The sequence below is a fragment of the Streptopelia decaocto genome, assembly GCF_964273445.1.
Source record: "Streptopelia decaocto genome assembly, chromosome: 1".
In the NCBI taxonomy this organism is placed as follows: Eukaryota; Metazoa; Chordata; class Aves; order Columbiformes; family Columbidae; genus Streptopelia; species Streptopelia decaocto.
The window spans coordinates 208,681,720-208,704,810 of NC_138663.1; the positions used below are offsets into that span (position 1 = coordinate 208,681,720).

The 23,091-nt window shown below is 49.3% G+C and overlaps 1 protein-coding gene across 6 annotated transcripts; it reads right to left on the bottom strand.

Moving 5' to 3' along the window:
* Positions 1–1,558: 1,558 nt before the first annotated feature.
* TSKU (tsukushi, small leucine rich proteoglycan) lies at positions 1,559–20,175 on the bottom strand. Of its 6 annotated transcripts, none has more exons than XM_082065464.1 (3): positions 20,054–20,175; positions 17,542–17,626; positions 1,559–2,646 (listed from the first exon to the last, which is right to left on the bottom strand). In XM_082065464.1, the coding sequence occupies exon 3, from the start codon at positions 2,634–2,636 to the stop codon at positions 1,578–1,580; it is 1,059 nt and encodes a 352-aa protein (XP_081921590.1). In that variant the 5' UTR covers positions 2,637–2,646; positions 17,542–17,626; positions 20,054–20,175; the 3' UTR covers positions 1,559–1,577. The 6 variants fall into 6 exon arrangements, with proteins under 6 accessions (XP_081921590.1, XP_081921591.1, XP_081921592.1 ...); XM_082065465.1 differs by lacking the exon at positions 20,054–20,175 and adding an exon at positions 19,290–19,364; XM_082065466.1 differs by lacking the exon at positions 20,054–20,175 and adding an exon at positions 18,332–18,987.
* Positions 20,176–23,091: the final 2,916 nt, after the last annotated feature.

Below are 23,091 nucleotides of genomic sequence, written 5' to 3' on the forward strand. Positions count from 1 at the left end.
TGGGCTCATACCTGCATCACCTTTGCATGGACCTCTCTAAACCAGCTTACACGTTGAAGGTTGCCTTGATGCAAGGCTGCATTTAGAGACCAAGATGCAGACCAACCCGAGCAGGACCCCCATCCACAACATCTTCGCATGCCCGGGACATTTTATGCCAGATATAAACAGCAGACACCTCCATTGCATGAGCTTCTATAAGCAAGTTGAGGGTTTCACACACAGCACTGGGTTGTGCTGTGCTGCCTTCCCCCACTGTCTCCTGGCTTGGAGGAGAAGACGGATGCTCCCCTTTGCTTTGGCAGCATTTCAGCAATGGAGGGAAAAATGAATAAATCTCTGAGGACCAGGTTTTTTTATCAGATTTGGGTTGGCAGCCAAGGAGCTGTGTGAGAGAAAGAAAAGCCACAACTCTGAAAATAAAAGAAAAAACAAAAAAAACCCAAACAAGATCTTTCCCCTGATAGGCAAAGCACTCCAGGTTTGCAGGCGTCAGTGTTAATTCTTCTCCTGGCACATTCTGTAGAGCGTATTGGTGCTGGAAATTGCCCCATGAGCCCAGCTGAGTTGCAGATGTTATGTTCAGATGGGGACGTCAGCGTGGAAACAGCTTAATCTCATGTCCTTTGGGGCTGCGTCTTGGTTTGATAAGGTCATGAAGATGACAATCCCTGCCAAGGTTTTCTTCCAAGCTTCCCCAGAAAAGGAGAAGAGATTGTTTTTTTTACATTTAAGCTGGGCTACGTGATCTCTTCACTTGGCAGCTCAGTTAATTTGCTTCATCAGAGGCTGGTTCCTGGGTGAGATGCAGCTGTTGGCAGAGCCCTCTGCTTGCCTTGCTCTGCTGCACATCATCTCTGAGCAATATCTCACCAAGGTTAGAGAGATGGGAGGTTGCCAAGGTTGGACCTGAAGTAATTTGATGCAAAGAAAGGATAAAGATGGGAAAATAGGGATAAAGCTGTGGGAAAAGTTCTTGACTTACTCCATGTTCATTGCACGCCTATGCAAATTACATGTAAAAAGCAGCACATTAGAAGCACCCTGTATTCAGGTTTGCCTGGAAATGTTTCTTCAAGACTGAAAGTGCATGACAGGGAACAGGGTGCTGCTAATGAAGGCAACATCCAGAAGGCACTTCTTGGGGAGTAATAATTAAAAATAAAAAAGGATGATGCATGGTCTTGTAAGCAAGCAGCTACGGAGTCAGTACGTTTTGGTGTGTGCTCTGGACAGGCGTAGCTTTGCTCCTACAAACATGTCTGGGGCATAAAGTTTTGCTCCAGACCAGCTGTTCTGCCCTGGGACCTGCAGAGCAGCTTGGTCCTCATTGTCCAGCATCACCGCTCTTGAGCTATTGTGGGACCTCAACACACTGGGCAGAATCTGGAGCCTGCAGATGATGCGGGCCAGGATTTGAGAGTTTATAAAAATCCACCATCAATGTTGGCATATACAAATATATAAATTATTGACAGTTTTACAAAAGGCACACTGCAAACCATCTCAGTCCGACACCTGTACAAATCCCATGCCCCCCCTGCCCTCCCTTCCCTGCCCCTTCTCCCCGGCTTTCATCACGAAACGTAAGATGCTGCTGCTACGGACCCATGGCTGTTATGGCAACTGAGGACCTCTTTTTTGGTCAGCCCAATTTGTCGGTGGTACTGTCCTTCTTTGATGGTCTTAAGACACTGTATGTTCTTCCCCAGGGTGATGCTTTTGATGGAAGGCAGGTATTTCAGCGCAGTCTTTGGCAAGGATGACACACCTGTCCCAGAGAGGTTGAGCTCTTGTAGTGAATTCAGACCAAAGATGACTTCAGCAGTCAGTGACTTCAGGTCGGGATTGCTCGATAAATCCAGCACTTGGAGGGCTTGTAGTTCCTTGAAGCAATAAGGAGATAATTCTCCAAATCCATGCAAGCCACTGAGGGATAAATGAATCAAATCTTTCAGCCCTGCGAAGTCTCCTTTCTCAATTCTGAGTAGAGGGTTCCCGTCAAGATTTAAGTATCGGAGAGGAATCCCTTGGAGGTTTGGCACAGATGTTAGCCTGTTTCCAGAAAGATTTAAGTTCTGGATGTTAGGAATGCTCTTTTCATGATGCCTTGTGATGGTGCTGAGCATATTGTAGGATAGATCCACATTCAGGGGTTTTCCTTGACCTTTTGAAGCAAAAACGTCCATAGATATATCCAAAAGCTTGTTATTGCTCAAATCTATGTCGCCCAGAGGAGAACTGGAGAAACAGTCCTCTGGAAGGACTTCCAGAGAGTTATGACTCAGATCCAAGGACTCCAGGTACCGAAGCCTGGAGAAGGTTGTGGGGGAAATCTTGGCAATTTTGTTGTAGCTCAGGTCGAGGCTCACCAAGGTGGTGTATCCAGGGCCAGTGAGCATCGATTCGTTGATTGTTTCCAGTTTGTTTGATGACAGATCCAAGTAGGAGGTATCCAGAGGGATTGGGACGGGAACAATGTGTGAGCCTATTCCACTGCAGTCCACCTTGGTCAAGCTAAAGCTGTCGAAGAGACCGAAGCTTTCCACTTCACAGTGGCAGCCAGGGAAGCAGCTTTTGGTGGTACCAAAACAAGGGAGGAGAAGCAGCAAATTGAACCAGGCCAGGAGCTGCATTGTTGTTGACCTGGAAAACAAGGTGATAAGAAAATAGATTTAATTGCCATAGAAATTACTTTATTGGAGATGTGTAACAGTTTGAGTCATGCAGTCTTCTCCTCTGTCTTTCCAAAAGGATAGATTAAATATACCCTTAAATAACATGGAAGTCCCAAACCCTTTGTCTCTCACATTATGAAATCCACTGAGACCTTAGTGGAGAACGAATATTGGGTTAAGAATCTTTGCAGATATCACCAAGTAAAGACATAACTGGAAATTAACTGTAAGAACAGTAGGCTGCCTTAAAGCATGATCTAACTAACCTACATGAATCCTTTTGACTGTGCCTTGGAAAAAGCTAAATGACAGCTCAAACCCTGAGTCATTTTACAGCCTGGCAAACTCCAGCACATGTCTTCATGTCAGGGCATCCCTGTGACCTTTGGGAATGCTGAGTTCAAGACCCTGCATTGACAGGTTGAAGAAATAATGTAGGCTGTTAGTGGGAGCCTTAGGTGTCCAAAACCCTTACCAGGGAAGGAAAAACCAGAGATCTGTTCAAATTTCTTATAGATGACAGAGATAACAGCATCATCAGAACATCATCCAGGATGAACAGCTAGAACAGCAGGGCCTGTTGTGATAGGACAGGGGGTAATGGTTTTAAACTGAAGGAGGGGAGATTCAGACTGGACATGAGGAAGAAGTTTTTACACTGAGGGTGGTGAGAGCCTGTCCCGGGTTGGCCAGAGAGGTGGTGGATGAACCATCCCTGGAGACATCCCAGGCCAGGCTGGACGGGGCTCTGAGCAACGTGAGCTGGTGAAGATGTCCCTGCTCATGGCAGGGGTGGCACTGGATGGGCTTTGAAGGTCCCTCCCAACCCAAACCATTCTATGATTCAATGAAAGGCCAGCTGCCTGCTGCCCAGATAGACAGCATGTCTCCTTTGCTTAGACTTCAGATGCAAATTTAGATGCATTTAGGTAGGTAGGATCATTGCTTTATATCAGGTGGCTAAAACCAACCCTCCTTGGGCTGGCGGCTGGCAAGACAGACAACAGCCTGTTGGCTCCCCACTTTTCAGAGCAGAAGAACCAAGGGATGCTCAGTCCAGCCCAGACTCTGCTGTGATGGGCCTGCCCAGGCGTTGAGTGGAAAGAGCCAATTTATTTCATATAGAGCCTCTGGGGAGTCTTTGCTAATTACGTTAAGTATTGTCTCTGATTTCTGATGGCAGCAAGCAAGGAGCTCTCTCCACCGCTCTGGGTTTGACCTTTGTCCATCAAAGATGTTTCTGTCCCTCCATCATCACAATTGAGGGAGGAAGAGAGTGGATCTGCACCTCAGCAGCTTTGCTGGACCTCTTCAGATCACATCCCAACAGGTCCTCTGCACAACTCTGGGCAACAGCAGCTGCGTGATTTCAGCAACCAGCCAAAAAATCTTCAGCTCAGCATCTCTGGAGAGCCTGAACTGGAGCGTGACAGCATCCTGCAGGTCAGCAGAGGCAGCAAGGGCTGTCCTCCTTGGTTCCAATTACAGTTATGGGTGACTCCTGCCTTACAAACAGGGTCTCCAGGAGGCCGGCAACAAAAACCCCCACCAAACCAGGCAAGCAGACCCATCAGCTGCTGGTGGTAAACAGGACTCACGTGCCAAGCACTTATTTAGCCAGAAAATAAAAAAAATCCCCTTTAAATGCAAGTTCCCACCCCACTTCAGCCCCCCTTGTCTCTCTTCTCACCTTTCCCACTGCTGTTTAAAAGCCCTTTATTAACTCCCTTGCAGTATCGTCTTTCTCACACACCCTTTGATCTGGCTGAGGCGCCTTCCCCACAGCCCTTGCACCTTCCCAAGACCATTTCCTAGAAGTTCACACTTTATCTTCCCTCATCCACCCCTTGGCATCGCTTTCTCTCCCTTTCCAGCATGGCCTTCTTGGCCCTGCTCTCCTTCCCAGGAGACCCACCAGGGACTACTTGCCAATGTGCAAAAGAAGTGCAAAGGGGAGAAAGCATTGCAAAAATATCGTCCTGATCGCTGATACGACTTGTTTGGAAGTAAATCCCAAACCTCCTGCAAATAGCAGAAATTGGGACTCTGGCCAAAAAGCCTGCAACCAAAGCATTGCTAAAGGCCAACACACAATCCTCTGGAGTCCATTATTCCATAGAAACAACAGAAAATCAGTAAGATGAGCCCTAGACCCAGCCTATCTTGACTGTTTCTTGAGAAAACACATACATATGCAGAGGGGATGCAGGGGTTGAGCTCCTTTCTGCAGACACATTTCCAGATGTTGCTTTCCTAATGGCCTCAAGGCTGATCCCCTCTGGTTCTGTGCAGACAGACCATAGCTTGCTCCTTTCTGCGGTCCCTCCTAAACTAAATACTGTTTTTTTTTTCATGAAGCTGCATTTGGAACACACTGAAATGTTGTATCACCAGCAGAAATTACAGCAGTGGGGAGCACTTTGGAAACTCAAAAAGCAAAAACCCAGATGTTAAATGCCTCATGTATAGGGAAATACCTGAGAAAGTGTCAACTCAGTCAACTTGTATTTCTTCTGCCAAATCTCACCCAATGGTCATTCCCACTTGATGTCTCAACAGGGAAAACACCTCCTAACATCCCCTTTGAAAGCCCAGCTCAGTTCCTCATGGCATCCTGTTGGCTCTGGCGGGAGCTGGACCAGACCCCAGCAGGTCCAAAGACACATCGGTGTGAGACCTGGCTTTCTGAGCACTGAGACCTTGGTGGGCTCCTGCTGAGGAAAAGCAAGAGGGTAATCTCCCAAGTCCTAGTTTAATGGAGAGAAGAATCAAAGCCCACATCAGGCTTTGATTATGAGGCTGCTCAAACCCCTTTTGATGTGGGAATTCCCTTCCAGATCAGCCTCAAAAATGATTGTCAGAAATAGGCATATACAACAGGTCCCACTGCCATGTCCATGGCTCCAGCCAGCAGCAAGCCTGAAAAATTATGCAGCTGAAATGGCATTACACAAAGCTTAGTTTAAGTATTTGTACAGCATCTATTGCCTCTTCCCTCCTTGCAGCCTGCCCCAAATTCCCCTTTACTGGGTTTGCAATTGCTTTGCAGATGAGATGCAATCAGTTACTGCCAGTTAAAAACTCCCTTATGGAGCAGCATGAAGCATTCATAGGCTAACAAGCCACTTGGCCAATAGCTCTGATAAAAGGCAGAAGAAATAAAGGTACTGGTCATCTTCCAGTCCAAGAAAGAGACTCCTGCACTGCCAGATAATCGACGAAGAGCTTAGTCAGGTACAGGCATGCTTCATCATTGCATTGAGCAATCGATAGTGCTCTTTGAAATGGGGAAAGGAACATGCCTCAGGCATTTACAGTTCATCTGTCTACAGCGTGCGTTTGAAACCGCATCAAATTGCCTTTGGATTGCTGCCTACGAGCTGCTCTGTTGACAAAGGCAGGAAGCCAAGGTATCCCCTCGTAAAAGGAAGATGAGTTATACTCTTGCAGCACTGGGGAGAATCATCTGGAGGAAACATCATGGGCCAGAAACCATGAGACCCATCACCTGGGATAGCAGGGGGAAAGCCACTGGGAGAAAAGAAGTCCGTTCTCAGGCTGGTTCAGCCATGACCTTTTAATTTCTATGGTTTTTGTTATGTAGAGAGATCCCAGGGATAAATTTTGGCCATCTGACAGCTCTGGGGGGCTTGTTGTAACCACTGATTTCAACAGGAGCTGCTGGAGCTGCAGCATCGTAGAATCATAGAATAGTTGGGCTTGGAAAGGACCTTCAAAGCTCATCCAGTGCCACCCCTGCCATGAGCAGGGACATCTTCACCAGCTCAGGTTGCTCAGAGCCCCGTCCAGCCTGGCCTGGGATGTCTCCAGGGATGGTTCATCCACCACCTCTCTGGCCAACCTGGGACAGGCTCTCACCACCCTCAGGGTCCAGTATTTCTTCCTCATGTCTAGCATCATCCCCCATGTTTCAGGTGCCAGGAGTGGCTGCAGGGCTCTGATCTTTATATGTTCCTCATCCTTTCTGCATGGCAACTATCCTGAGACAATCCCAAGGAGACCCAGTGATGGGCAACAGAGCCAAAGTTGGACCAAGCTCCCCAAATCCCACATCTCTTCCTGAGCCTGCAGATGCCCTGATGTCTCCTCCCTGCTCTGCTCATCCTCTGCACCGTCATGTGGCAGGACCCAGGCAGAAACCTCATACTGAGATTTCCCTGCCAAAAATACCCCATTAAAATCTGATTTTAAAACCAGACTACAGAGGAAATGCAGGTCTCAGCTGATGATCAGGGAGTGGAGTGGGAGAGAAGAAACCTTTGTTACGGTGCTGTTGCAAATTCACGCTTCTCACTGCACTTGATTTCCCCCTTCTTCTCTTCCCTCAAGACTTTTCTCACCAGTCTTGCCTGATCCACAGCTGAGACTTTTTGACCTTGTTCCAACCCAAGGAAGATGAGCTAACACATCCCGCCCTAGATGGAAGCCCATTGCTTGGGGACTGGTCCCCGACTCGGGAAGGCAGAGATGAAGAAGATGCTACTTAGGCCACCTCTGGTTGCCCTGGCAACCACCAAGCTGGAAATCCCTATAGCCAAAACTCAAGGACTAATTACAAAATAATAAAAGGGGGAGATGTTTGAAAGTTCATTGTTTGATGGAGTCAGGAAATAGCCCCCTTGTTTATACCTCACCCCTTGGCTTCCCCGTACCTGTCATTTGGAAACGCATCGGCTGAAATGCAGCTTGAGTCAGGGCTGGAGACCCAAAGTCACCCCATGAAGCTTAAGGAAGAAGTGCAGAAACCCCAGGTTGTCTCTAGGGTGGTGTGAAGAGAAAGAAATTGTACCAAAAGGGGATGAAACCCACCTAAGACCAGACCAAATCTTGGAGATGCTCCATCTCTCCCTTGACCATGATTTAGCCAGTTGTCCACTCTCCTTGGGCTGCTGCTTCCCACCCCATCCCTGGCTGCATCCTCCAAACTTGAGTCCCACCCAGCAACCAGGTGCACCCAGGATTAATCAATTCCGATTACTCATTCAACAACAACAAAAAAAGCCCTAATCTTCCTTTTTCCCTTTTGGTGGGTCAGTTTTCCAGCAAATCGGACTGCCCACAGAATCACAGAATGTCAGGGATTGGAAGGGACCTGGAAAGCTCATCCAGTGCAATCCCCCCATGGAGCAGGAACACCCAGATGAGGTTACACAGGAAGGTGTCCAGGGGGGTTTGAATGTCTCCAGAGTAGGAGACTCCACAACCTCCCTGGGCAGCCTGGGCCAGGCTCTGGCACCCTCACTGAGAAGGAGTTTCTTCTCAAATTTAAGTGGAACCTTTTGCATTCCAGTTTGAACCCATTACCCCTTGTCCTATCACTGGTTGTCACCGAGAAGAGCCTGGCTCCATCCTCCTGACACTCACCCTTTATATATCTGTAAACATTAACGAGGTCACCCCTCAGTCTCCTCTTGTCCAGCTCCAGAGCCCCAGCTCCCTCAGCCTTTCCTCACACGGGAGATGCTCCACTCCCTTCAGCATCTTGGTGGCTGTGCTGGACTCTCTCCAGCAGTTCCCTGTCCTGCTGGAACTGAGGGGCCACAACTGGACACAATATTCCAGGTGTGGTCTCCCCAGGGCAGAGTAGAGGGGCAGGAGAACCTCTCTGACCTACTGACCACCCCCCTTCAAACCCACCCCAGGTACCATTGGCCTTCCTGGCCACAAGGGCCCAGTGCTGGCTCATGCTCATCCTGCTGTCCCCAGGACCCCCAGGTCCCTTTCCCCTACACTGCTCTCTAACTGGCTCTCTGCCCAGCTGCAGGGTTAGCAGCTCTGACACAGGAATGCGGAAAACAGGACCCATCTTTTCAATAGCAGCTCATGATTTGAGCAGATCAGGTATGACGTGAATCCCTGAGTGTCTAAGGCACGGTGAACAAATCCTGGTAATTTCCATTTTTTTTCACCAATATGCTGCTGGATTAATTCTGGATTAACAGCAAATAGAGAAACCTGTAAAGGAAAGAGGCAAAAAAAGAAGGGCTGGAGTCCACCTATCCTGAATAAAAGCTGCTGTTCTAGCAAAGGACAGAGGAGTTGGATTAGCAACTACATTTCATCAGGAGGAAAATTTGGGGATCGTCTTCTGGATCTTGCATCAGCCAACTGGATAAAAGCAAAGTCTTTATAGCAAGGTCCACAGGGCCCACTTGGCTGCAATCGCTAACTGGGGCCAGGGGAAAGGGAACATTGCTGGAAAGCAGAGCAAGCTGCATAGGATATGATAGAGACCATGTATCCTCCAGACTGAAAAAAAAAAATTGGCTGTATTTCTCTTTAAATACTTGAGAGGCTTTGGAGCACCAGGATGCTCCTTAGTTGCTTCTCCAACAACAGAAGTGCTTCAGAGATCTTTTTGTTTGTTTGTTTCCCCCTCCCATTAATTAACCTGTAAAATAAGAATAATTATCAACTGAAGTGCAGCACTAACAACAGCTACACTTTTCCAGTGTGGACTCTCCCAGGCTGAGCCCAAATGACGGCACAGATGCAATCACAGCCCAGTCTCCAGATCCCACTTGCCAATGTGAGCAGAAAGCAAAACTGGCTCAAACCAGCCCCCAGACAGAGACTATTAATCCCTTAATTTGTAGGCACACACCCCTCACATGATAAAGAAACTGCTGCTGACAAAGTTACTGGGGATTTTTGATGTGAATCCATCAAAAGTAACATTTATCAAGGCTTTTGCTCTGCCTGCTTCAGAGTAGATTTTCCCTGCAGAAGGGTTCCCAAAACATATGCAGCAAAGAGCTGTGTTTACTCCCTCTGTAAAGCTTATTAAACCAATTAGTGCTTCCTCACAAAGGAGTTTTGGTGCAAACAGGAACAGGGCTTTCTGATCAATTTGCTGTTTTTTTTGTTGTCAGCTGGTTTGGGGTTTGCTTTGCAAATACCGGTCCTGGTTTTCTACTCAGTGGTTGTGACTTCTTGGATTTAGGGAAAGGAGGGCTAATGAAAATCCAAGTATCTGCTACATAGGTTTGGTCCTGCATTTGCTTAGGTGGGTTTGAGGGATTTGAATGGAGTTACTCCAGGTGTCAGTGATGGCAGGATGCGAATCCATCTCTTGGCTCTTCTAAATTCACCTTGATTTCATGGAGCCCTCCACCAGGAGCCACTGCACAAGTCACTTTTGGGTGATCATGAAATACCTTGGGTTGGAAAGAACCATCAAAGCTCCCCCAGTGCCCCCCCTGCCATGAGCAGGGACATCTTCACCAGCTCAGGTTGCTCAGAGCCCCGTCCAGCCTGGCCTGGGATGTCTCCAGGGATGGTTCATCCACCACCTCTCTGGCCAACCTGGGACAGGCTCTCACCACCCTCATTGTAAAACATTTCTTCCTCATGTCTGGCCTGAATGTGCCTCCTTTAATTTAAAAGCATCAGCCCTTGTCCCATCACAACAGGCCCTGCTAAAAAGTCTGTCCCCATCTTTCTTATCGGCCCCTTTATCAGTGTGAAATGCAAAGCTGCTTCAACAGCAGAGCCATCCCCAATTACCCATCAGGATATAAAGAAGGGGACATGCAACCCAATCTTCTCCTTGCCTTATTTTCCCTGCCAGTGTATACAAGCATTGGGATGGGGGAAAATGCAGCCACTGGAATGGCGGCGTTAGCCCTTATGGCTCAATGTAAAGGGACACCAGAGGGCCTCAACAGGAGCTAAAATCACCCTGCAGGTGCCTGAACACTTTTTGCTCCATCTCCCTGCTCCCTGGGGAAAATCAGACTGAAATGCAGGGAATGAGGGGAAAAAAAACCCCAAACCTCTATGAATTCCTTTCTTCTTTAAAGCTGCCTAATAATGCATGTAAAAGCACCTCCTTTGCATTCAGTCAAGAGCCCCACCACCAAAGGAATTGTCGTTAGCAAGTAATTAACCCAGCGGTGTCAGGAATATACCTTACTAGGCTATGGAAGAATAATATATAATAGGCACTAAATGTGGGATGGAAAGAAAAAGTCTTTTCTTCTCTTTCAATGCAGCAATGTGGTTGTATTTTAGGCAGACCAGGGTGGGCGGTGTGATGGGACGTGTGGGCTCAGGATGGGATGTCTCCTCTCCGACCTGTGGGTCCCCAGGGCTCACAAGAGGTGGCCACGACCAGCAGATCTCAAGCCAGTGGCTTGTTTGCTCTGCTGGGAGTTCTGTCCCTGTTCAGGGACAAAGAGGGGACAAAACTGCTATAAACAGAAATGAGCTGCTGATCCCAGATCTGGACAAGAACCCCATTGCTCTGCATCAAGTCTGTCTTTGCAAGACTTGAATTTCACAAAAAAACCCCATGCAATTTGTCGTGTGGAGAGACGGAAGGGCCAAGGCAATAAAAACAAGGCACCATTTGTCATTTTCCCCATATCTCAGTTATCTCTGCTTTTCTCAGCTCCAGATGTAGAGAAACTACTGAACCAAAACCACAATGATTAGCCAGCATCCCACCGATGTTCTCCATCCTTCAGGGAAATTTTCATAGACATTACAGGGGATGGGATAGATGAGCAAGAGCAAAGCCGAATTGTTAAGCATCAGGCACATTTCATAACCCCAAAGCCAAAAACCAAGCAGCCCCCCAGTCTACCACATGGGCTGCAGAGAGGACATACGGGATAGATCGAGAGGGAACCCAGCACCTCCAAACCCTATAGCCTCACACTATGTGTTTGTTTTCAAACAAGTGACATCCCTTGCTCAGCTGAAATAGCCTCTGCTGTATTTTTCCTTTAAAGTAAAAAATAATTATCCTTTCTTTATAAGATAAATGGAGAGCTCTATTAAAATAATCTTTGCTCCAACTGTTAATGTCACAAATCCCATCTGCTTTGCAAGAGGCCACGGGTAATTTATCATCCTAGTGTTTAAACACCTAATTGTTTGTTCCAGTTGTGCAATCTCTCCCCCAGCATCCCTCATCCCTCCCAAGGAGGAAATCAAGGTGCAGTGCGGTGTATTTTGGGCTCTGACAAAAGGAAACCTGTGCGGGCAGCTCTGCCAGCCCATAGGGTGATTTCCAGCTGATTTACACCTGTGGCTGAAATATGGATGATTTCTGCTGCCCCAAGAGCTGCGTGCCTCAAAAAGCCACATCTTGGAAGCAAACAGAAGCCCAGCTCCCAGGAATTTCACCTGGAGTGGGAAAAAGTCAGTGCTACCTCCATCCAGCACAGGCAAATTAGGAATTAAATCACAGCGGCACCAGGGTTTTGCACAAAAATCCCCCTTCCCTGCTTAGCTGAGGATGCTGCCAGGTTAATAGTGGTTATATTTGAGGTGGGGGAAATAGTTTCCCACGGCTTTTGAAAGCAATTTTGCTCACCAGCCTCACGCCGAGATGTGCTTGAGCCCAGAGGAGGCGTTCCTGAAAGGAAATTAAATTCACCAAGTCTCTGGAGCTCCGGAGGTGTCAGTGCAGCGTGTCACCTCCCGGCAGCTCTGGGAGGGATTCGTGGGGCTCCTGGGAGCAGAAGGGATGTGATTCTGTGTTTCTGCAACAACTTAACCCTAAAGCTGTATAGGGATATGGTAAACTAACTGCTGCTTTTGGGATGTTCAGCCTGGAGAAGAGGAAGCTCTGGGGAGACCTTATTGCGGCCCTTCTGTACTTAAAAGGGGCCAGTAAGAAAGATGGGGACAGACTTTTGAGCAGGGCCTGTTGTGATCGGACAAGGGGCGATGGTTTTAAGATAAAAGAGGGGAGATTCAGGTTAAACATGAGGAAGCAATTTTTTACACTGAGGGTGGTGAGAGCCTGTCCCAGGTTGGCCAGAGAGATGGTGGATGAACCATCCCTGGAGACATCCCAGGCCAGGCTGGACGGGGCTCTGAGCAACCTGAGCTGGTGAAGATGTCCCTGCTCATGGCAGGGGTGGCACTGGATGAGCTTTGAAGGTCCCTTCCAACCCAAACTGTTCTATGATTTTATGAGCATCCTGTCCCTACCGTTGCCTCCTGGCTATGCCAGCTGCAGGGCCACTCAAACTGGGAACGGTGCCGGGATCAAAGAAGATGTCCATGAGGGATGCAGAAACTCGGGGCTTTCTTCTCCTCCAGCATGACCCCAGGGGTGACCACCCCAAATCCTTTGACCCCCATGCTTCTTTTTAATAGTAAGCATTTCCAGGAACAGGAGGTCTTGCTGTCCTGGCACTTGCTGCATGTAACACAGACATCATCCCAGCCAGGAACACAAATATTTTCCTAACTGCTTCCAACTCAGGCTGAGCAGGATCTTTATTGTAAACCCAGCGACACAACCCAGAATGGGAAGTCTCTGTTGCAGAGGGGTTATTTTGGCACGAATAGGTTTACAAACCAGCCTTTCAGCATAGCAAAGGGAGAGGTTTACACCTAGTTTTACACCAACCCAAATGCGTTTTTCTGTAGAGGAACTTGATAGAGCTACCAGAAGATCTCCCTGCCCCATCCATCATCTCTGATGCCCAAGGACTCATCGTGATGCACGGAGGAAGGCTTGGAGTACTCAGGCTCTACCCAAATCACAGGGAGAATTAACCCTCGTTCTTCAGGACTGCATCCCCCTTTGCAAAAGATCAATTTAAAAATGATGGATCACAGCTTGTTCTGCAACATCAGGGTTGTACATGCTACCCCCTCCTCTCTGACCACTCCTGGTGTCAGATTAAGAAATCCAGCAAGTTGATATACATTTTTAAAGCATAAAACACCTAACACAGGGCCTTATTTCTTAGCTGGTCAATTATTTACAGCTAAAAGTGATCCTAGAAAGATTTTCCTGTAGCCTCAGCTTTTGATAATGCTCTCCCACATCTGACCCCCAACCCCAGCCAGTTCTTGTGCCGGCTCCTGCAATGACAATATTTTTACAGAGCACTCCAGCTCCCAGAGACGTGATATAATTCAAGAGGAATGCATGCTGGGACGAACACCATATGCCAGGCCAGCGAGAAACATGAAGAGGTGCAGCACAGGGAGAGGAAACCTCCTGTCCACGCTGGACACTTCTTGGTTTTAAACTGTTAAACAGTTTTAAACTGTTAACAGAGCTGCTCAGCCATACCCTCAGTGTGAGAACACATGGGCATGCTGGAGAGGGGCCAGAGGAGCCACAGAAATGATGCAAGGCTGGAACAGCTTTGCTGGGAGGACAGGCTGAGAGAGTTGGGGTGCTCTGGGGAGACCTTAGTGCGGCCTTTCTGGACTTAAAATGGGACACTACGAAAAACGAGGACAGACTTCTGAGCAGGGCCCATTGTGATAGGACAAGGGGTGATGGTTTTAAACTAAAGGCGGGGAGATTCAGGCCAGATATGAGGAAGCAATTTTTTACACTGAGGGTGGTGAGAGCCTGTCCCAGGTTGGCCAGAGAGGTGGTGGATGAACCATCCCTGGAGACATCCCAGGCCAGGCTGGACAGGGCTCTGAGCAACCTGAGCTGGTGAAGATGTCCCTGCTCATGGCAGGGGTGGCACTGGATGAGCTTTGAAGGTCCCTTACAACCCAAACTATTCTGTGATTCTATGATCTCTAAGGGCTTTCCAGCTCTTTCTCCTTGAAACAGAGGTGGTTGCAAATCAGGTGTCCAAACGCTACCTCTGACCATGTGCCTTGGCCACGGTGCTCTGCCCAACTCCAGCAAGCAAAGGCAGACAACACAGACCAAAATAATGCAAAAAGCGAAAGGGAAAGAAATTCACCCCACCTGGGCCACACGTCCAGCCCTGGCAGGAGGATTTTAAGAGGACCCTGTGCAGCTTTATCTCTCTGAAAGGCAGCAGCTCTTCTCCTTACAGCCCTGCGGAGCTTCAACACAGGAGGGCAAAGCAAGGAAGCAACACCAAGCTGGGTGCCCCTTGGTGCTACCCCCACTGGCCCAGGGCTGCTTTGTGGACTTTTTATTTATTTTTTGTGGTTGGTTTTTGTATTGTTTTTTTCACGCACAATAATCTCCTGGCCTCTTTGCCGCCTGTGGCTCTCAGCGTGCAGCTGCAGACCCTCCGCCGAGGAGATAATAAATACAATCCTGGCCGTTATTGTTGCAAACAGCACAGCTGGAGGCTCCCGTCTCATTCCCCTCACGGCCCTTCTTCCCCCCTCCCCAATAATTCTTGCAACGTGACGCTGCGAACAATGAACGCCAACGAAACCGCTCGGTAGAGCGTCGCTTCAGGAGCTGCCCCCACCCTGGCAAAGCACGTGAGACATTCACTGCACCCAGCAGATCTCCTAGAAGATTCAGAAGGGGGGGATTTGGAGAGGGGAAAGGGATCTGGGTAAAGCTGACAAGGGGTTTAGCCACTGGGCATCATCGTCAGCCCAGATGATGCTTCATTGCTCCAGCGTTGTGGTTTCTCCTTAGCTCTTTTCCTCCTCTCCATGGCCCAGGATCATATAATCATAGAAGACCTTGGGTTGGAAGGGACCCTCAAAGCTCATCTAGTTCAAACGCCCTGCGATGAACAGGGACATCTTCACCCAGATCAGGTTCTTCCAGTCCCTCTTGGCTTGTGCAGAGTCTTGGAGAGAAGGGTCATCAAAAGTAGGTTGGGAGAGCCATGTCCCCAGCAGGACCCAAATTCAGCACCACTGAATTTGCCGTGAGTCTGTATTTGTGTGCCTCAGTTTCCCTCCTGACACCTTAAGGTTGACTAACCCCAGTGTCAAGAAGTGTTCGTTTCTGTGTGGGGATGGGGCAACCATCCTCAGGTTCAAATCCCACCAGTTTAACTGGGAACGGAGCACAAGCCAAGATGCCCTGGTCTCACCCCATGGAGAAGCCCCCTGCCAATGCCACCACAACTAGTCCAGCCAAATGCCACCACTGTCCTCATGTACCACGTCCAGCTCTTGCCTTGCCAGGACACACTGGGGACACCAGCCCTGCTTTTCCCTCTGCAAAATGGGTAGCCAGGCTGGGGGACAGGGAAGGGGACATCTGTGGAGGTGGTTGTCTTGGAGAAGTATCTAAGCACCTCTCAAATCAGTGCTCGCACACTCTGAAGGGTGGCCAACATCAGACCTGCCCCACCAGGGACCTCTACCCACCCATGCTGCTCACCTCCATCCTGTCCCCATCCCTGTCACCTTGCTGTTGGCGCAGCCCTGTGGCACTTCTGCCATGACATGGAGATGCCACAAGTCACCCAGGATGCACACAAGCATCTGTCTTTACCATTTAACCCTGTATTAAATGACCTCCTAACACAGTTCGACCTGAAATCACTGACTGGCTAAGTAAGACTTCCCAAATTACAGCATCCTCATGCGTGTCCCCTACATGGTGCTGGCCCCTTGCACCCTGTTCCTTCTCAAAGCTGGGGGGGACCACCGTGCACCGTGTTGTGAACCCAGGAGATAGGGGCATCACCATGGGACGTTTGGGGACATTCCAGAAGAGCAATGCTCCCTCCTGTGCGTGAGACTGGCCAGGTTCAGTGTCACCCTCTGATCCTGTAATCCTTTGAGCTGGAGATCTCTTGGAAGAGGTTGCAATGCTCTAGTCCTGGGTTGACACAGTGGTGCATGTTATAGAATCATAGAGTCATTTTGGTCGGAAAAGACACTCAGGATTGAGTCCAATCATTAACCCAACACTGTCACTAGGCCGTGTCCATAAGAACCACATCTCCATGTCGGTTCAACCCCTCCAGGGATGGTGACTCCACCACTGCCCAGGGCAGCCTGTTCCTTGGGTGAGAACTGAGCCTTTGCACTGGGATTAAAGGGCTTTGGAGGAAAAGTCTCCTCTGTCCTGCTGTGTGAAACTTGGCCTTACTCTGCACCCTGCAGTGGACTTCTCAAGGATAGGAGGAAAAGAGGTGATTTTGGGGTCAGGGATGTGTCCTGCCCCACTTGGAGAGCTCTGTGCAAGTTTTTCACTTCAGATAGGATGGGGATGAGGAATCAAATCTGGTTTGACCCATTTGCCACAGCAGGGATTTGCCTTTAAGTCTCAGTTTTTCCTGACAAGAGATATCTTATTCAAACTCAAAAATAAAACAAAAAAAAGCCCTTACTTCTCTCCCCACCCCTGGATTTGAGCTGGCAAGTACAAACCAGAGGAAAAGAGAGGAATCAACATCACAGACACATGGATAGCCAAAAAGAAGCAGAAGAGGAGAAAAAGGGAAGGAAAAGAAAACCCGCAGATACTGGCATTCAGATATTACACACAGCACATGGCCCTCTGCTCAGCTACAACAAAGATAAAGTGCCTTTTCTTTTTTCCTCCAGTTTGCTGCTGCTCTAACAGGCAGATTTCCAGCCTGGTTAATGCAACTCAGGAATGTCCCGTGCTAAGGCAGCCAGGTTGGTTTAATCTCTTGCAGGGGGAGAGGCTGGGGTGATTCTCAGAGCACGTATTTCCTTCCCCCCTGCTGCACATCTTAAACACTCCAGGAGAAAATGATGTAAACTCCTGGGAAATTAAAAACATATATATATATATATAATTGCAATATAACTGAAAATCTCAAGGATTCTTTGTACTGAATGGCTGAACCATTCATACATTCCCCTTGATAGGTCCAGGTGCCAAGTTTTAAGACAAGAAGCAGCTTGCTCAAGCCAGCCTTTATCTCTCCCCTCAACATCTCGGCATTCGGAAGTTTCTTTTGATAACCTGCCAGCAGGTCAGTGCTGTGGCTACCGCACGGCTTGAGGGTGCGGGGGGTCAGGAGGGCTCCGAACAAGGATGCCTTGTCTTATCCCACCCTCCAGCCTCTGCTTCTCCCCACCAACCAGCTGACAAGCGGGGAGGAGGAGGGAGAAGAGCCTGAAAGAGGAGGAAATAAATAAAAAAAGAAAAGCAGTTAGGGATGGAGGGAAAACTCTAAACCTTCGGAAGACAGTGGCTCACCTTTATTTTCCCCAGCTCTGTCTCGCACAGGGGTGGCACACGCTGCTGTTCACTGCGGGGCTGGGGGAGCACAGGATGCTTTTTCCTATATATTTAAAAAAATAGATATATTTTTGCTTTTTTGTTTTGTTTTGTTTTATTTTACAGCTCTTTTCTCCCTATTTCCTCCCACCCATTCATGCTGTTTTATGCTTTGCACTCAATCTTAAAGAATGGAGGTGCGGGAGACACCTCACACCGACCCTGCAGCTTTCCCATCTCACCATTAGTAATTAATGTCCCCTGGGATGTCCATCACGTCCTGGTTCCCTCTGGGCATTTTTGCAATTGCTCCCCGCTGCCTCTGCCAACAGCTGCTCCAATTCATTCACAAACCAGCAGCCTCTCCCCGCAGCGGGATGCCACGGGGGGATAACAACGTGTCTGGGTGCTGCCACCCGACCTCCTGCCTACCCCGGTCCCCAGCATCACTCACCCCACGTACCCATCACCTCTGGGACCCCACATCGGAGCCGAGATTGACAAAAGCCGAGCACAGGTCAGGGCCACACCGGGTCATTTCTAACCCACATGTGAACAAACAGCTCTCTGGGACGGCGACTGGCGCCTGTGGGTTGCGAAGGGACACAAGCTGTGCCCCACGCCAGGACGATGGCAGACACTAACCCACTTTGCAGCGAGCAGCCAGCTAAGTTTAGGCTGCAAATTCTCCCCGCTTCCCTCTGGTTCTTTCAGCATCTAACACATCCAGCGTGCTCGTTATTCCTGGAGAGATCAGTCTAAGCCTTGCCTTTCCACAGTGCCTCTTCTCCCCGTATTCGCTTGGCTCTCTCCCGCTGCGATCAAGCTCCGTGCGCTGCCAGACGAGCTTCGGAGCAGCGATCAATGCAATATTTCAGCACAACGCCAGCGACCGGCACCGGCTGCTGTCTGCAGAGCAATGGCACAGTGTCCGCCCCAGACAAGTTTCCTACTGTAACTTCGGTGAATGCGGTTATTCAGGCTAACGGCAGCTGATTTATCATGGCAGACACCCGGGTGAAAAAAAGCGGAGGCTCCTGCGATGAAACGCCGTGAGCTCGGCTCGGTGCTCTCGTTACCCCCGCGCTCGAATTCCGTCGCTGCCACCGAATTACGTGAGCTGACCGCGATGGAGAGCGTCGGTTAACGGAGGCGATGCTGCTTCCCCACGACACGAGCCACCAGCTCCATCCTCACCGCTCTCATCCTCCCCAGCCTTCCCAAACCCCAAGCAGAGGCGTAAAGTTGATGGAGGACCCTTTTGTTTCCAGAGAGCGCGAGCTGGCACGTGTTGTCGTTTACTGGGCTAATAAATCTGCCCGTGGTCTGCGCCTTTTAATGACTGCAGCATTAATAACAAGTTTCCATGGAGCTGCTTAAAAGTTTACAGGGTGTGTGCATTATCAGGGGAACCCCATGCTTTCTGACCTCCTGATTCAAAAGTCACAACCAGCAGCTTTTTTTTTTTTTTTAATTATTATCTTCTGTTTTTATCGCAATAAGAGAACAAATAAATCCTGGTCTGCTTCCTTTCTCTCCTTCCCCCCAACCCCAAACACACCTTCCCCTCCAGCTTAATCCACTTAGAGGCATGGGAAATTCCCAAGCAAGGAGCTTTGTCCTGCCCTTATCTCTGCAACGCGGGGGGTGATGAGCCCCCTCTGCATCTTCCAGCCTCTTCACCCCATGCAGGACACCCCCCCACCCCTTCTCCTTTCTCCCCTTACCTTGGATGAGCTGCAAACCCCTACGAGCCTCCCAGCACCAGAACCCGAGCAAAAACCTCTTTTCTAGCCCCAACCTCAGTGCTGGGAGGGGAGGGCCGGGGAAAAGGGGGCGGGGGGGGGGAGGAGAGGAGGGGAGACAGGGAGCCCTGTGTGAAATCAAAGCCCTGAAACCGGGCAGGGGAGGCGGTGCGGAGCCTCCAGCTGCTGCTCGGATTACTTTGCAGCCGTGGCAATCCCGAGCACTCTGCTAAACCACCATTGCACCGGGTCGGGGGAGAAGGAGCAGGGGAGAGATCCCGGTTGGAGACGTTTCATTCCCTCCCACACCCCCCACGGGTGCAGCCCGCCGAGGGGAGGGAGCCGGGCTGAGGGTTCCAACTCACCCCACTGCACCCCAAAATCGCCCCGCTTTGAGAAAGCCAGAGGTGGGGAGAAAGTACCTTACTCCCACCCGAGACCCCGGTTCTCCCTCACTCCGCACCCCAGGTGTTTTACCCCCGCACCGCTGAGTCCCCACGCCAGGCAAACTCATCACACCAAAAAAGTTTCCCCACTCGGAGCCCGGGGGGTTTGTGTGCTCCCCAACAGACACCCCCAGAGCTGGCCCTGAGCATCTCCGGCTCCCCGGGGAGGCGACAAGCAGGGCACAGCCCACCCTTATACAGCGAGCTCCCCTCTCCTCAAAAAACTGGGGGTGAAGGGGGGGTTCCAACACCCCGCGGCTCTGCACACCCAGCCCTGGGGAGGGGATGGGGAGGACTCACCGGGACCGGGGTTGGTTCCCACGGCGGGGAGCGGGAGCCGGCAGCAGCGAGGCTTGGGGGCCGGGTGTCCCCTTATCCCTCCTCCTTCTCTCTCCTCCTCCTCCTCCTCCTTCTCCTCGTTCAAGGCGTGCAGCTGGCCGGGCAAGCGGGCTGCCCCCTTCCCCGCAGGAGGAGGGAGGAGGGAGCTCAACAGATGGCTGCACACAAGGGAACATCTGGGAGGAGGAGGAGGGAGGAGGAGGAAGGAGGAGGCAGGACTTGCGCTCGGCTGTGCCGCTCCCGAGCTGGCAGACTCCCCCCTTATGGGGGAAAACAGGGGGGTGGGTGTCAAGCCGCCTTTGCACACACAGACACTCATCCTCCCTGTTGCTTTGCATCCCCCTGGGTAAAATTCTTTGTCGTCCCTTTGCTTTCTTGGGGATCAGTTCTGGGCTCCCCAGTTTAAGGACAAGGAATTAGTGGAGGGAGTCCAGCGGCTACAAAGATGCTGAGGGGTCTGGAGCATCTTTCTTATGAGGAAAGACTGAGAGAGCTGGGGCTGTTCAGCCTGGAGAAGCTCAGAGGGGACCTTATTTATGCTGATCAGTATCTGCAGAGTGGTGTCAAGAGGATGGACCCGACTCTGTTCAGTGGTGCCAAAGCTGTACATTGGCCTGTTTCTTAAAAAAATTAGGTTAAAATGACACAACCACTCTCCCCGTGTATATTTTTGTTATCGCTGGTGCTTTGAAATACGCCACATCCCCAAAACCAATGGTCAAAGTTTGTTCAGACCATAACCCTCACACAAGAATGTTGCTGAGATTTGCACTTAGTATGTCTTTGTGGTGAAAAGGTGATGAAAAAGGAGATTTTTGCCCCACTCAGCTGCTTCCTCTGAGCACATCACTCCACAACCTGCCTGAAGATTTGCAGGACTCAGCTGAGCCGAGTGCTTTTTTTGGGGAAAACCACTTAATCTGGGTTGTGATTTTCCGTGTAAAGGTGACAGTGATATCTTCAGACATGAACAGTCTGCTGTAAGGATCCATTCACCCTAGGTCTGTTTTTATAGTTCTGGGCAGGGGAAGTTGCTAAATTGGAAGCTTTTGTTTAATTTTCCATTTGTTCATTTTTCCATGCCTTGTGCTAGGCCTTTGCTGTGTCAAAGTTGGCCTCAGAAAAGCAAGAAGACAGTTTGAAGCTGGAGGAATTGGGAATTAAACTTTCTAGCTGAGATAAAGTCCAGCAGTCAACACTGTCAAGTCTGGTGATTTGAAAGGAAGGCTTGAAAAAAAAAGGCTTGAAACCTCTGAATTTTGGTAAAGAAAGATCTGTAAATTTTGTTTTCTTTATTTGAAGCCTAAAAGGAGCATGCTTTGCAATAGTTGCTTGTAGAGGGAATTGTGTACTCAGGTATTTTGTTGCTTAGATTAAAAATTAATCAACAGAGAGGTGTTCTGGCTTGAACTTCTAACACTAAGAGACATTTCAATAACATTTCACCAGTTTGATGGAGTTGGCCCAAATCATGATGGGGAAAGGGCTGACAATTTAATTCTGAGTGATCTGGGCGTGGGGATTAGCCCTTGTGTGATGCTAACACAAAAATAGTGCTCGTGTGTGTCCATCTCTGCTATTTAGCTCCTTCAACCATCTCCCACCGAGAACTGCACTTCTCCTGGAAGTAGGGTGACCTCCTGGTCCTCAGTCCATGTCCTGCAGAGATGGATGACAAAGTGATGCCTCACACTGCCCATGCTCCACATCTCTACCATGAAACCTTTAATTGCAAAGAGCCTTGGCTGGACAATCCATAGATGTATCCTCCTACCAGCAGATCAAATCCAGTTCATTATCATTGTAACACCAAGGTCATTTTTAGAGGACATTTAGTCTTAAGGTCATGTTTTCCACCTTTACTATTTCCATTTCTTTGCCACGTGGGAGCACGTTTTCTTAAAGACAAAACAAGGTTTTACCAGAGCTGCGTGGTCCCATGGGCCAAACCTTCACATGCAAAGCCAGTCAAGCTGTGTTCAGACAGATTTCCCCGCCTGTTTCAGATGGTTCACTGCTTAAATACCACAAGGTAGGATGAAAGATGGAAATAGAAAGAGATTTGCTTGAGGTCACACAGCACCAAGTGACCTCACCTGGAGTTTTTGGCACTACTGTAGGCATGGATTACCCTCCTTTCTCGCCTTGGAAAAGTAAATGAGGGCAGCTCTGCTAAAATTACTCCATTTTAAGGTCTACATACTACATAATTTTGCCAGCACCATGTTGAAACAGCAGAAAGCTGGGAGCCTGACCTCTACATTATTCCTTAGCCCAGATGCTTTCCTCTCTTGCTCTCTCCAGGTTTGTGAGGATTTGATCTGAATCTATGGCCCATTTCTGCAGCTCAGCTCTGAACCAGCACAGATAGATCTTCAGATTTCTTTCTGGCCCTGTGACCCTGAACAGCATCACTCCAAATAACCCTCATATCCTGCTGCTGCAGAGACCCTGACAGGTCTGAGGACCATAAGACATCTTCTCCCAGCTTGGTTCTTCCACCCTGAGCCTTCCTCTGACCTTCTGTTCCCAGAAGACACCAGCTCAGTTCCTTGTTTCTCAACATCTGATATCATTATGCCTAGTTTGGCTCGTTAAAATACAGGCAACTCTTAAGCCAAAGGAAAGATAGCTGAGTCACTCTGAGTTTCTTCTGAATAAACTCTAATAAGGACATATCAGGCAACAGGATTTAAAGAGTGAATGAGGCTGACATAGGTTGGCTTAGTAAGATCTAACATTGGCGTTTTGCCCCATGATGTTTGAGTCCCTCCCTGAGATCTCATTTCCCTTATTTCCCTTCCTTTTCTTACGCAATCCCAGGAAAGGACATTTCTCATGCACAGAAAAAGCCACAAAGCCAGATGGGTGCCTTGCAATCCCCAACTCTGTTCTTCTCCCCAACGTGTCCCCCTCCCTGGGTGTTCCTGCAGAGGAAGGACCCTTCCCTTTTTGCTGTGCAAGGGATTACTCATGAACTCTCCCCTCTGTAGCTGAGA

Excerpts from the sequence above, each read along its gene's own strand:
- TSKU (XM_082065464.1), bottom strand. The coding sequence starts at position 2,636 with ATGCAGCTCCTGGCCTGGTTCAATTTGCTGCTTCTCCTCCCTTGTTTT.